General features: G+C 40.6%; 2 protein-coding genes across 4 annotated transcripts in view; one reads left to right on the forward strand and one right to left on the reverse strand.

The window, feature by feature from the left end:
* Plcb1 (phospholipase C beta 1) overlaps window positions 1-15,432 on the forward strand; it is a 667,876-nt gene that overhangs the window by 553,053 nt on the left and 99,391 nt on the right. For all 3 annotated transcript variants that reach the window (XM_040746354.1, XM_040746355.1, XM_040746356.1), the window contains 2 exons: window positions 4,943-5,162; window positions 13,738-13,918. In XM_040746354.1, the coding sequence (XP_040602288.1) occupies window positions 4,943-5,162; window positions 13,738-13,918 (401 nt within the window). The remainder of the gene's footprint in view (window positions 1-4,942; window positions 5,163-13,737; window positions 13,919-15,432) is intronic.
* On the reverse strand, window positions 1,360-3,489 carry LOC121140535 (uncharacterized protein C6orf62 homolog). Its single transcript, XM_040746357.1, is given in 2 exon segments — window positions 1,360-2,697; window positions 2,700-3,489. Coding segments are annotated over 2 exon segments (684 nt in total). The 5' UTR covers window positions 3,247-3,489; the 3' UTR covers window positions 1,360-2,560.

Raw genomic sequence — 15,432 nt, forward strand, 5'->3', positions numbered from 1 at the left:
TAGGTTTGTAGACATCTGGCGTGAGTTTGGTCATATTATCTAATATGACATCTGACCCCATTGTAGTCACATTGTCTAATGTAAAGTCACAGAGAAGTAACCAGAGTTAGCAGAAAAGACACTATTGGCTAAAAATAACAGTTTCTCAAGATACCTATTTCAAAAAAAATAGTAATTTTCTCCTGACTGTGAGAGTCAGTTAACAGGGATGTGTGTCTCCCTATAGTACTGACAATATAATGTATTTCAGATCTGTAGATCTGTAAATCTGAAATATATACACAGCCTGTTTGTGGCCATGAAATACACAATGTTTACAATCTTCGCTATGAACTTGGGTTAATTACATCAAACAAAGGGACTCAGACTGACTTAAGCTTTCTGAGTGCAATTAGCACTTACTATGTAGTGCAGTCTTAAAAATGTTTAGAATATCTGGCACAAAACAGGACAAGAATGTATGCACAAGTTCACCAAAAACAAAACCACTAGTAAGAACCAGATGTTGACCAACAGTGAGGCAGGTAAGTGAATTGTGATGCAGTCACAGAATGGAGAGGAGGATAACTATGAAAACAGATTGTGATCACCTACAACAAGGAGGACAGCTAAGGCATAGAGCTGAGAAAAAGGAGCAGGACATGAGAGAGCACGATCTCACCTGCCCAAAGATCAAAGAAAGAGAGGCAAAACTAATCTCACTGTTGGAAACCAAGGCTTAGATTATACCTGTCTAGGGGTGTGGGGAGGGTCTCTAGAAAGTATCTAGGGTCCTGGCAGTATGCTGATTTTCAGCTGGTAATGGTCAGTGAATCATGTGAACTTAGCAAAAATGTGCAAGACTGGAGAGTTTGGATCTATGTACTTTATGCACAGAGTATATTTCATCAAAATATATAAATCATGCCTAGAAAAAGTGTGAGGAGCTTGCAAGACCACAAAGCATATTTTAAAAGAATTCTATGGGAAGCAATACAACACTGATGCAGAAAACAAAATGCTAAAGTGTTATCTAAAAATATTTAAATGCTTACACAGAGACAGTGGGTCTGCACCACCACCCTTACTATGGCTGCCTCTGGGCAGCTCACCCATTAGTGATACTGTCTTTATGCAAATGAACATTGCTTTTACATTTTCATATCTTCCAAGGGATAGCCTTTTGCCTGGAAGCTTTTTCAAAGATAGTTTAGCGTGTCTTTTTCTCACAGGCTAGAGCATGGGGTGCTCCATTTCTAAACTGTCCACAGCTGAAGCTCCAGAAACCATTCTTCTACAAAGTAAGGTGCAGTTGGTTAATAGGAAATGTGACAATTCCTCAGGACTATAAATTCTTTTTTTTTTATCTTAATAGCCAGGAAGCTTTCACCTATTTTATTTAGGTTTCATTTTTTTTCCAAATTCCAACCAGAAGCTAAATACAAATGGAAACCAGTAAGCACTAGTTTTACTCCAATGGAGCAGGATCATTCTGATTTACTCCAATAAAAGTATGCAACCCTTAAGCAAAGCTTTTCTTCATTTAAAAGAAAAAAAATAAAAATAAAAAAAGCTATACAGTAGTCTTTCCTTATGTTCATTGCACAATTAAGTTCTGCATTCAGAACTCTTGACACTCTGGTTAATTTTACAATGTAAGATCCCCACTTTTAATATTGTTTTCTATTCCAAACACTCAACTTCTTTAGGATGGTGTAGAAACCAGTATTTCTGCAAAATTCACTGGATTTTTTTTATTTGTAATTAAATTTTCTAACACCAAAAACAAAACAAAAACCAAAAAGTCCTCTACTTATGATGGTTTTTGCAGCTATGAATGTTCCTGTTTTATAGCTGCATTTAGCCATGCCAGACTCCAGATCTGCGTTAATGTGTATAAAATGCATCTGCACACAGCAGAGTACTCTATAACAGCAACTCGAGGAAAGAGATCTGGGAAAAAATACATGTACTAATGAGTACCAAGAAAACAAACATGGTCCAGTGCACATGAGGCAAAAATACCTCAATGAGATGCTTTTTTCATTAAGATTTCTTTCCCATGGTTGTAATTTCTTTTTGTAACAACCATTCTGGTCATTAGAATGAATCTGACAGTGCTCTGGAACAACGGTGATTATAGCAAAGCTATTAAGTTTTTAAGTCTTATTTATACCTGTTACATTCACTCTCACCCTCAATACTGATGACAGATGTCAGAGGCAAAAACCAGCACAAACATGAAGACCACAACACTGAGCATCACCTGTGCTTTCAGATACATTAAGCATTTCAGTGTACAATAGTCCTTCCTTCACATTTTAGTAAGATGCTGATGCAGTGCAGCAATCTGCAAAGCACCTTCCTTCACAGTCCGTGCAGAAGACATCTGATTTTTTTTTAAAGTTCTGTGATACAAATGATTAAAATAAATCCAGGATGAACAAGTTTCAAAATGCATAGTGTTCTGTGCATGAGTCCATTTTCCTTAAACTCTGAAAGAAAAGTGGTAAGAAAACAAGAAAAGAAAACCACTGCTGCATTCTCTGGTCTTCTCCATTTTGCTGGTCAATGCTCTTATTTACTCTGGCATATAAGGACGGAGGTGATCCTCTATGGTGCCAACTGCCCAGTGAGTGAGCTGTTCCTGTGGCAGGTAGAGGCAGATGCTGCATAACTTGAAGATGGTGGCTTTGTTTTTTGGAGTCTGCAAATGCTGTCAATGAAGAGAAACACTGACTGGTTAGGATTGTTGACAACAATTCCTGTCTTGTCCTTGCGGCTCAGTACATGCAGAAACTGTTTCTCATAGTCACCGTGATGAAATTCAAATTTGGCCTGAACAGGCCTAAAAGGTTCATCAGATTCCTTCCACCTAGAAAACAGGAGACAAACAATTTTCTCAATATCATTCCGAGGCCAAAGAATGAAATCCATCTCCTGAGTACAGCCAATTACATCCCTTCTCATAGACTGGTATCGAGGAGCATGGAGCTGTACCACATCCTTCTGTAGAAGCTCTATAGAACTTTCCAAGGAATAGCTGGAATCTCGTACACCTTTCAGAATATTTTCTTCATAATTATTTGTCATGACTGGTATAACCTCAGACACTTCAAAGAGTACTGACTTTTTCTTCTTCTCCTTGAACACAAAGGCAATATACATCTTGAAGTCAAACTGGTCAGCTAGAGATTCTTTTTTCTTTATAAGCTGAGCACGTAGTCTGTTCAGAGCTTGTTTCTTCCGGGAGTTTGGGTCCCCCATTTTGAAATACAGGTGGTACTAAAGCCTTTGGAAATTGTCACTAAACTATGGGCACTTTTCTTTAAGACTCAAGTACAACAGAAACAAGTCATTTTTTTCCTGCTAATATGATTGAATAGCTAAAATCACAACTGTAACCCCCAAACTGCACCTTCTGGCAATATTAGCAGACTGTCATACCACAGGGTCAAGAAACAAAAGTTGTTGTCCAGTCATGTTTGGACAATATAAATTCTTAATGCAAGCACTTATTATGCAACCAGCAGGAGTCAGTTTGAGCCTGAGGGAAACCGTTAAATAAATGTACCTAGTTTTCTCCTCGTCTTCTTTCTTCAAAAAGAAGAAAAATTAGCTGTCAGGGAAGATGCGTGGTACAAGCAGGAAGTGCTCAGCTCTGCAAAGGCCTTGATATTTCACAACAGAAATCACTGTTCCAGCTCCCCTGTTTATGTGCAATGCATTTTGTTTTCTACTCAGGGTTGTTATGATTCATGACATACATTATTTCTGAATTGCCTGATAGCTCTAAATATTTATGGCATTGTTGTTGTTGTTGTTCCCAAAACAGAAATTTCATATCAAGAAATGGAACATATGAACTCTGACTTAATCTGGGTCCAAATAAATGATAAATCATCGAAGTTAACACACTGTACACTGAAAGACTTCCCACGCCCCCATTCTTCTAATTCTAGGAAAAGCAACAAGGGAACTTAAGGAATCTTAATTTCAGAAGTGATGATGCATTTTTAAAAATGCATCTTATAGAACTGATGAAACGTGCATATGAAATACTGAGCCAGGCTTTGTCACATTGACCTTTTTTCTCAGCATTGGATAAAACACTGCAGTCATACAGGTGACCACTAGCTCTGCTGGAGCCTTGGTGAAAATTAGATTATAGGACACTTACTTAACACACTCGACTATTACATTCACTAAGATATAGGGAGAACCCTATGGCATGTCCCTTGTCAGTGAGTTCCCCGAGAGATGCTGAGCCTGTGTGATTATTTGCTGAGTCTCTACAGGCATTGTGCCAAAAACTATTCAACACTTTCCATGAATTTTTCTTTTAATTTCACCATCAGACCAGCCTTGTGAACTAATAGAAATCTCATCATCCTCAAACAGGTGCTCCATTTTCCTCTAACGTGGTGCATCTTATTCCCAGCTGTAGTGGGGCTAGGTTGTTCAAGTCTAGTTTCTACTCTCTGCAAATTTACCCTCTATCTAAAGGGAGATAGTTCTAGAAAGTTGTGTCTGCCTTCTGAGTATACCAAATTCGCAAGAAGCTGGCCTTTATTCATGAGGAGACCAGCCCTGGGGTGTAGTGCACACTTGGGATTCTCCTGGGATTATTCCAAAGCCACACTGAAGTTACCATGCACCTTGTTCGGTTCTCTTCCTCCTGTCCCCACAGCCTTCAGTAAGTCGCAGGCATCGCAACCCCATCGTAAACTCTATTTCTAGGGCACCAAACTTAAAAGCTACAGATGAAAGAACTGGGCCTCTGAAAAGTTTGGTAGGTAGCACCTTGCTAGGCTCTCGAGTCCAAGCAGTTGACCGCTAGTTCTGACATGCAAGCTGTGCTCTTGGTGGGGATGGGCTGGTCCTCTCTAAGCAGGGTACCCCTGTCCCTCCTCTGGACTCTCAATCCACCCTGTCACGCAGCTAGTACGTTTCTCTGTTGCAGAAGTAGAAGCACAGACCATCGAAGAGCTTAAGCAACAGAAATCATTCGTGAAACTTCAAAAGAAGCACTACAAGGAAATGAAAGACCTGGTCAAGAGACACCACAAGAAAACCACAGAGCTCATCAAGGAGCACACCACCAAGTACAATGAGATTCAGAATGACTACTTGCGACGGAGGGCAGCCTTGGAAAAGTCTGCCAAGAAGGACAGCAAGAAAAAGTGAGTTGATAGGTACTTGCTAATTTTATACCGTGATAGAGGAGATGCTTTCCCTTGGGGGGGGGAGAAAGATGGATAATTATTTATGTATTGTGCCACATTTTTTAACCTGTGCCACCACAGGGAGGAAAGTCATTCCACCTGCTCCACTCTGCTGTTCTTGAGCAGTTCACTTTTGCTTGTGAATTTAATTTGGTTTCCTCTCTCCTTCTTTCCCTCCCTCTGACCTTCCTTTCCCTCCTTCCCTTTTCCTTGTAAGAAACAATGTCTTGCTAGTTTTCCAAGTTAGTCTTGAATGGCTGAACTGCAGTAAACTTTCTTTCCCTGCTTCCAGGATAGCTGTGACTGTGGTTATTGATTTTTACATTTGAGCAAATTCTTGGGTAGATACACAGTTAGACTCCCAGAGCTCTATTCTATGAGTCATGTATCAGGTGGCTGACACACCTCCCACCATAGCAGCTGTCAACAGGGCAGGCACAGAACTCTTATGTACCTAAAGTCTAGTTGAAGAGATGAGGGGAAGTTTCAACCGTCTTTTAATACTTGAAACTCATAATGCCCTGATATGTACTCCAGGGTCTAAGGCTCTCACAGAATCATGTACTTAGACCACTAAGAATGTGGTGGAGAAAGCTTGCCTGGCACAGGTATGAAATAATATTATTATTATATTTTCCATGCCCTTTGGGTAATGCAATGATTGTAATCTATAAAAATTTTACCCACAAATAGCAAATATATAGTCTCCTGTGCCAGTTAGCTTTATGTCAACTTACACAAGCTAGAGTCATTTTGTAAGAGGGAAAACTTCAACCTAGAAAATGTCCTCACCAAACTGCCCATGGACGACCCTGTGGCATATTTTCTTGACTGATGTTTGATGTGGGAGGGTTCAGTTTACTTTGGGTGGTGCCATCCAAGGTCCTGGGGTCTGTCAGAAAGCAAGGTAGCTAAGCCACGAGGAACAAGTCAGTAACGTTTCTCCATGGCCTCTGCATCATTTCCTGTCTTGAGGTCCTTCCTTGACTTACTTCAATGATGAACTGTTATCTTATCTGGAAGTGTAAGATGAAGTAATTCCCTTGCTACCCAAGTTGTTTGGATCATGGTGTTTTATGACAGCAATAGAAACCCAAGACATCATGGTAATGAGGAAAAAAAGGATAACTAATGTAGCCATAGAGCATAATCATGAAGATGATAAAAAAGGAACAATACTGTGATATAGAATGACCTTAGAGAACAGAAGACCCCCCCATTGTTTTTTGTTTGTTTGATTGTTTTTTGTTTTGTTTTTTTCAGTGCTGGGAATGGAACCTATGGAGTTGTAAATGCTTGATAAATCCTTTACTACTTAGTTACATACCCAGTCTCTATAGTTTTGTAACAGAGTGTAACCATGTAGCTTGGTGTGCCAACTACTTCTTATGTCAACTTGACACTGAGAGGAGGGAACTTCAATTGAGAAAATGCCTCCATAAGGTTGGCTCTGGGAAATCCTGGAGGGCATTTTCTTCATTAATGATTGATGTGAGAGGATTCAGCTCATTGTGGGTGGTGTCACCACTGGCTTGGTGGTTCTGAGTTCTATAAGAAGGTAGGCTGCTGAGCAGACCATTAGGAGCAAGTCAATAAGCTGTGCTTATCCATGGCTTCTGATTCAGCTTCTGCCTCCAGTTTCCAGCCTTGTTTGAGTTCCTGTCTTGGCTTCCCTCAATGGACTCTGACCCAGGAAATGTAAACCAAATGAACCTTTCCTTCCCAACCTTCTTTTGGTAAAGGTGTTTCCATCACAGCAATAGGAACCCAAAGATACTTGGGATAGACTTGAACTCATGATATTTCTGCCTTGGTGTCCCAATGCTGAGATTATAGGCTCATGCCAAAACTCCCAGCTGGAAAAGTCATTCTTACTTGTCAGTATAGAATGAGGTGTCAACCATGGACAACCAGAAAGAGAGAGAGAGAGAGAGAGAGAGAGAGAGAGGGAGGGAGGGAGGGAGGGAGAGAGAGGTTATAGGTCAAGGGAAAGATTCAAAGAAGGTAAAATTAACTTGTTGCAGGGATAGTAGAGTTGGCACTGTTTCAGCAAGTTCTTTTAGAGTTGAAGCAAGTAGCAAGTAATTCAGAACTTATGTGCTTGAATAAAAATTCATTGAAGAAAACAATTCAGTGAAACATTTATAGTCTAATTAATAACCTCAGATGATACTCCTAGCTGCTGCATGGAAGATGGACTCTTATGCTGGTCTTTTCATGAGCTACTGGCAGATTCTAATTCAGCCACACTTGGAACATGTGATGCTGAAGTTGTGGTGCCCAGATGGTACTCTGTGAGGACTGAGGACTCAGAGCAGGAACAGAGAGGCTGGAAGGGAACACTTTGTCAGGAGTCCAGCTGAGTGGTGATAAATGCTTCTCCTAGAAAGAGGGTGGCAGAAATAGAAGAAAAGGCTGGATTCTTGTGCTATTTTTCTAAGAGAATTTAGGATATGAAGTGGATACTTGGAGGAGAGAAGACATGACTGCATTGTTCTGGAACTTTCCAGGTATCCTTTGGGGCGATTGAAATATATGTGATCACCATGTCCACATCTGTTCAAGGCACTCCACTCTGGCTAAAACAGAGTGTCACTGGCAGGGACAGCAAAGGGAGAGCTACTCAGACTCTGAAGTCTGGTCCTCCATCCCAGTGTCTGACACAAACCTGTAGTGGGGGCTTTGCAGTTCTGACAAGCTAGAGGGTTTGCTGCCCCTGTTGGTCTGAAGTCTTTTTATTGGTAAGATCAGTTCTCAGAGACCTCTCCCTGAGAACCCACCTACTCTCACCAAGCCCCTCCCTGTCATCTCGCTCAACTGCAACATTTTAGTAAAAGTTCATATTGTCTAGGCCTCAGAAAAATGATTTGGTCAAGAATTCTTCCGTGGTGTACCAGAAATTGAAAGACATCACAAAGGCCTTGGTTAAATCCTACATGCCTCTCCAGTCTATTTCTCCAGCCACGTAAAAGCCACTCTTCCCTGCCTGCTTAGACTGCTGTGATGAGAAAGGGAAGCAAGCATTCCTGAGCTCATGGGCTCCTCCTGTCAGATCTCCTGCAGGAAGATGGAGGGCTTTCCCTCTAAACTGTAGCAGATGCTGGCTGCTAAATACCAGTCTCAGTATTCTGCTTTCTGACTTCCATGTGGATCTCACCTTGGCTGTTCCTTTCAAATCCCATTGTAGGTTGTTCATATAGATGGCCCTTGCCTTTTTGACATAGGTTCTTTCTGATCACACTGGGGTCTTTTGCCTTCTGGTGTGGAACTGTTTCACCCCAGGTTAATCTCTATTGATCACATCAAGGATGTGTTAGACAGATGTGCTGGACTGGTTCCCTAGTACCACAGAGCAAGGTACCACAAACTGGGTACTTAAAACACTGTATCACAGTTCCAGAGCTTAGGAATCCAAAATCAGTATGTGATCAGGAAATCAGCTCTGAGGCGTGTTAGGGAAACACAGTTCCTGGTCTCTTTTTGCAATTACAGGAAATCTGCTTGGTTGCTTTAACATGTAGACTCATCTTATCAGACTCTTGCCTACACTGTCGCATGGCTTTCATTCTGTATAGGGTTACCTGCCCAAATTTTCTCAGTATTCTAAAGCTATTAGTCCCTAGATTAGGGTCCGTCTTTATTTAGTCTTACCTATCATAACTACTACAATGGCAACAAAAACAGGAAAATTTACAAATAAGGTTTCCAGATAAACTGAGGTTCTGGGAAGAACACAGCAAAAAGGAAGTAAGCACTCACGTGCACCTTCAATGTAAGCTCCCCACTGCAGGACACAGTATATACAGACACGTTCCCTGTGCACTCCACACTGCAGCACACACAGTATACAGACATGTTCCCTGTGCACTCCACACTGCAGCACACACAGTATACAGACATGTTCCCTGTGCATTCTCACTGCAGCACACAGTGTGTACAGACATGTTCCCTGTGAGCTCCCCACTGCAGCACACAGTGTGTACAGACATGTTCCCTGTGAGCTCCCCACTGCAGCACACAGTGTGTACAGACATGTTCCCTGTGCACTCCACACTGCAGCACACACAGTATACAGACATGTTCTCTGTGCATTCTCACTGCAGCACACAGTACATACAGACATGTTCCCTGTGCATTCTCACTGCAGCACACAGTGTGTACAGACATGTTCCCTGTGAGCTCCCCACTGCAGCACACAGTGTGTACAGACATGTTCCCTGTGAGCTCTCCACTGCAGCACACAGTGTGTACAGACATGTTCCCTGTGAGCTCCCCACTGCAGCACACAGTGTGTACAGACATGTTCCCTGTGAGCTCTCCACTGCAGCACACAGTGTGTACAGACATGTTCCCTGTGAGCTCCCCACTGCAGCACACAGTGTGTACAGACATGTTCCCTCTGTGTCCCCACTGCTGCACACACAGTATACAGACATGTTCCCTGTGCACTCCACACTGCAGCACACACAGTATACAGACATGTTCCCTGTGCACTCCACACTGCAGCACACACAGTATACAGACATGTTCCCTGTGCATTCTCACTGCAGCACACAGTGTGTACAGACATGTTCCCTGTGAGCTCCCCACTGCAGCACACAGTGTGTACAGACATGTTCCCTGTGAGCTCCCCACTGCAGCACACAGTGTGTACAGACATGTTCCCTGTGCACTCCACACTGCAGCACACAGTATATACAGACATGTTCCCTGTGCACTCTCCACTCAGCCCACAGAGTGTATACAGACATGTTCCCTCTGTGCTCCCCACTGCCGCACACACAGTATGTATAGACATGTTCCAAAGTACAACAACAAGGCCCTGAAGCCCCCTTACTTATGGCCACATCAGAAACATAAACAGAACACAGGATATGGCCACAGTGGGGCCAAAGAATGGTGCCTACCTACCAGCTTTGTTCTGTGACATGGTGACTTTGGAGCATGACATGTGGCTGTTTCCAGAAGAGGTGCCCATTGTCTCACAAAGAATTTAGAAACTGATTACTGCTCTAGTGTAAATGTCCATACTGTGAATACATCTATGAAACAGCAAAGCCAAATAAGATTACTTATCAACTGCTCTAATATTTGAGCTCACTTTCCTAAGTTATGATCATATATTTTCTTGAAGCGTTTCTTGCAGGTTTGTTGATGATAAATAATATTTTGCTCTGATCAGTGAGGTTCATTTTTATTGTGAAAAGATTTTCTTCAATGTTTAATAATTATGGAACTATGAATAAAGTGAGGGTGACTTAAATTTTCTTACTGTCTTTTTAGAGAAGAATTTTTGTCTTCCTTGGGTTTATTTAGCAAAATATCAAAAAAATTTTACATTTTTAACTTTAGTTAATGAACACTAATAGCATCATGTAAGACATTATTCTAAAATCATCATGAACACCAGTCCACACTACTTAAAGTAAAATGTTATTTGAAATGTTAAAATACATAGTTTAGAAGATTTTTAAGTTTTAAAAGCAAAAGTACCCTTGAGTTCTATTGCATTGTGCACTTGAGTTTTTAAATAAATATCATACTAGTGAAAAATTATTTTAAGCCATTGCTTTCCTTATTTACTTGATTTTCTGTAGTTTGTATTTAAAAAAAAATATTCCTTTGATGCCAGGAGGTGGTGGCACACACCTTTAATCCCAGCACTTTGGAAACAGAGGCAGCGGGATATCTGTGAGTTGGAGAACAACCTGGTCTACAAAGCTACACATAGAAACCCTGTCCCAAAAAAATCAAAAACAAAAATATTTATTTGGTTAGTTGATTGGGTTTTTGAGAAGCAGTCTCTGTGTAGCTTAGGCTGGCCCTGAACTAACTAAGACTAGTCTCAGTTTTGCAATATTTTGCTTTAGCTTCCTGAGTGCTGGGATTACAGGGTCTCACCAAGACAATTGTTTTACAAATCACACTAGTGAGATATCTTTTCCTGTTTGCTGATAAATGAGTAGATGTGATCAGGGTAAGCCAACTGTCATCACAGATCCAGGAAACCGGATGTAGAATTCATAGTAGGAACTTTCTTGGAAACGTGTCATCAGCTCTCAGTAGAGTCTTTTCAAGGGTTTGAATTACAGCGAATGATTTCCATGGGAAATATAGCCTTCTTCTCTATCTGGAAATTCTTTAAGTCACCCTGAAACTGAGTGTGTAAGTTACCTGTCCCTGAGCTAAGAACACAGTGGGCTGTGCTGTCTGAGTGTGAAAGCCTCCTGTCCATGGGCTGAGAACGCAGTAGGCTGGGCTGTGTCCTTCCTCTCACAGCCCTCTGAGTCATCCTCTTTGCCACCAGGCTGTAGGGAAAGGCAGGATGCGACTTGAGAGCCATATTGTGGCATATGATATAACATGTGCTCACCTTGAAAACACAATTGAAATGTTATATTTGATTTTTTTAAAAAGTAGCAAAATCACCTTTCCTTAGAGGTAGAACAGATGTAGGATATAGCAGGTGAAATTTGTCATTCTTTGCAGGTAAAATTTGTCACTCTTTGAAGGGGAATCTAAAGGTTAAATCAATAGCATTTACCTGTAACTACACAGCCAGTGAAGGTGAAGTTTGCTCTAAAATACCTCCAAAGAACTCCAGCTGAATGATGCACACATTCGTTTGTTTATTTTCTTTTATGCCTAATTCCTAATAGTGCATCAAACTAACATTACTGGAGACATGTATATTGATACACCTCTGCAGCCTATGATATCTTAACATGCCACCATGCAGAGGAAGCCAGACAGGGCTTCCAAAACCTTCCACTTTGCTTGAATCACACACACACACACACACACACACACACACACACACACGATGCCGGGTCTGTGTGACCACCATGGACACCAGAGTAATGATCTGCAAGAGGAAGAAAGTATTCAACATGACAAAGTAGCCATGTTGATTCAGTCTTCACGAGTCTGACCACAGATAGTTTATTTAAGGCATATTTAAGCACAGCACAATTTGATGAACATCTTACTGTTGAGAATTAGCTTGATCCAATGTGCACAATAAAGCACAAAATAAACTAAATAAAGATTGTACATGACTACATCAAAACTCTGTAAAATATATGTGACATCATCCATAAGGATGGATTTATAGATTGACTGAGAAAAACAAGCTCATGAAAACGGTCCACAGGAGGATCTAGTGTGGTCTCAACCACACAGACAGCACAAAGGCTACCAAGCTATTAATCACATTTGTGTCCATGCTTCTGGGGAGATAACAGATTATAGATCTCTTTCTTTGAAGGAATAACCCTGTGTATTTAAAGTTCCAGATTCCCCCTAGTGCTGACCTGTGAGCACAGGAACATCCATGCCTCCTACACATACACATACACACACACACACACACACACACACACACACACACACACACCTTAGACAAGAACTGTGACCCACATATGGCTATTAGGCCCTTCAAATATGGCTCATTTGTATTGGGGTATAGTTCAGTGGGAAAATTCACATTTAACCTGGGCAAGAAAAAAGTGCATTTTATCAGTATTATATTGTGGTCAAACTATGGATTATACAACAGAGTTCTTGGACTCAATTAAAAAAGAAAACTAAAATAACTCTTACATCTTTTGAGTTCTTCTAATTGGTTAAATTAACATATGCACACACAATTATTACTTTGCGTCCTGGGCTTACCATGTAGCTAAAAATGGCCCTCAAATTCACAACCTGTTTCAGGCTCTTGAATGCTATTATTAGGGTATTCACATCATATCCATCATATAATATATCTTGTTAAAATTAGTATCATCCACTTCTTTTTTGAAGATGACTGCTAAAAGCTTTAAATGACATACATGGTAAAATATCACATGCATAGTTCACATTGTATTTCTGTAGTACAGCATCAACTTTTGATGAAGTTTCTGTCTTTGAACACAGAACTAAATTCTTAGGCTCTGAGAAAAGGAAATATAGGTCATATAATTCTACTTCTCTGACTAAACAAAGCGTGCATGTTCTTCCAAAAGAGAAATACTTTCCCAGTATCAGATCATCAAAGGATTTATTTCTAGCAGTGTTGTAATTGCTTTGACCCTGTTTTTATGGAAGATGTATAAGCATTACCATGTGGTTATTTTTTAGACTGTCCCTCAAAATAGCCAAACAATAACAACAGCAAAAAGTCCCCCAAACACCTAGTATCTAAAGATGTATCAGAAGAAGCCAAGATCTTGAGGTCCTAACTATGTCTTCTTGCCTCTCATCTCCCTTAATCCACAAGTAAATCCTACATATTTCTCAAAGTAGTCATCAGGCATTGTGTTCATTACATCATTTCCTACCCATCCATCATCTCCCCTGAGCACTCCATATAATGTGAAGAGCAATTTACTCAAAGATAGTTTCTATCTGGATGTGGGAATGTCACCTTCTCCTTCTAATGGCTTAGTCTCTTCCCAAGTCCAGTGACCCTGAGAGGAGTCATTCCAGAACTTTCCAGTCACCTGTTACTACCTGCTTAGTTCCTGAGCCAAGCACTGTGTCTTTGCAGATCTGAACCTGGCAGCCCTGACCATGGCTCATCGGCCATTGAGCAAGACCTCGCTGCTCTGGATGCAGAAATGACCCAGAAGCTAATAGACTTGAAGGACAAGCAGCAGCAGCAGCTGCTTAATCTTCGGCAAGAGCAGTATTACAGTGAGAAGTACCAGAAGAGAGAGCACATTAAGCTGGTAAGCAGAGGAGCACGGCTTGTGTTCGTGCAGCTGCAGGGCATTTTTGGAGGAGCAAACGTTTGCTGCTCTCAGACGACTCAAAGGGCACAGTACAGAAGTGAATGCCAACAGAGTGGAGTGTAAACAGGCTACCCAGTGCCCGCCACACTAACACTTCTCGAATGTTTGATAAGTTTCCTCTGATCCCTCAGTGAAGCTGTTTTGTTTTTTCCTTTCCTGGTTTATTTTTGGATTTTGGGTTATCGTAGTTTCTGGGAATCTTTGGGATATCACAAGGAAGCAAAAAAATTCTGTCAAAAATGAAGCATGTGCTGCAAATGAAGTTTTCCCTTCTACTTCTGTATCACTGAGCTTTGCAAGAACAAATACAACAAAACTCTCTGCTCCCCACTGTTCTGCTCTCCCTCCAAAGCCTCAAGGTTACCTGTGAAAGCAAAAGGCACCATCTTTGTTAGTGATAAGGTATAACTGCCAAAATATTTTCTCATAGACTATAAAATTCTTGGTACTGTTTTTATGCATTAAAAATAATATAATTATTTAACATTTAATCACACACAGAGAGAATCACAAAGTGAATTTTGTAATAAAGTGCTATCCTTGAAAATAAGCTAATGGCAAAAAGCAAAAGAAATGAGTAACCTTGACCAAAATGAATAGAGTATTAAGGAAATAGTTTCATAGAGTTATAATCTCTTTGCCATGAGTCTGTACACATAAGAAAAATCACTGTGTATAAAGAGACAGCCTATGGAAGGAAGAAAATCTTTGCCAACTATATAATTGGCAGCAAATTAGAATGTATAAAGAACTGTAAGGGTTAAACACCATAAAAACAAGTCATCCAATCAATGAATAGGCAAGTGAATTGAATAGATAGTTTGCAAAAGAAGAAATATAAAGGACCAATAAATATGTTTTTAAAAATGTTCAACATTTTTAACAGTCAGGGAAATGCAAATTCAACTACTTTGAAATTCTATTTCACCCAGGTCAGAATGGCTAGTATCATGGAAACAAATGACAACAAATACTAGTGAGGATGTGGGGAAAGGCAAACTTTCCTATGCTGCTGGAAAGGTAAACCAGGACAGCCACTATGAACATAAGTATAGAAGCTCTCCAAAAACTACAGTTAGGATTACCATATGACTCAGATGGTCAAGGGAATCTTAGGTCAACATATCTCAGAGATGCTTGCACATTCATATTTATCATTGCCCCATTCACAACAGTCAGTAGATGGGAACTAACCAAGGTGTCCATCAGAAAATGAACGGGTAAAGACAACGTGATAAATACACACAGTGTTACTAGGCCAAAGAGAAGAATTAAGTTATGCAAGAAAATGGGTATAGTGGAGATCATCATGTTACATTAAATAAGCCAGATTCAGAAAGATACATCACATGTTCTATCTCCTGTCCAACCTAGATTTAAACATAAACATGTGGAATGAAAGCAGAACAGGGACTCTAACGGGAAAGGGGAAAGGGAGAACAAGAAAGGTT

Source organism: Mesocricetus auratus, unplaced genomic scaffold (assembly GCF_017639785.1).
Source record: "Mesocricetus auratus isolate SY011 unplaced genomic scaffold, BCM_Maur_2.0 Super-Scaffold_100004, whole genome shotgun sequence".
NCBI classification, from domain to species: Eukaryota; Metazoa; Chordata; class Mammalia; order Rodentia; family Cricetidae; genus Mesocricetus; species Mesocricetus auratus.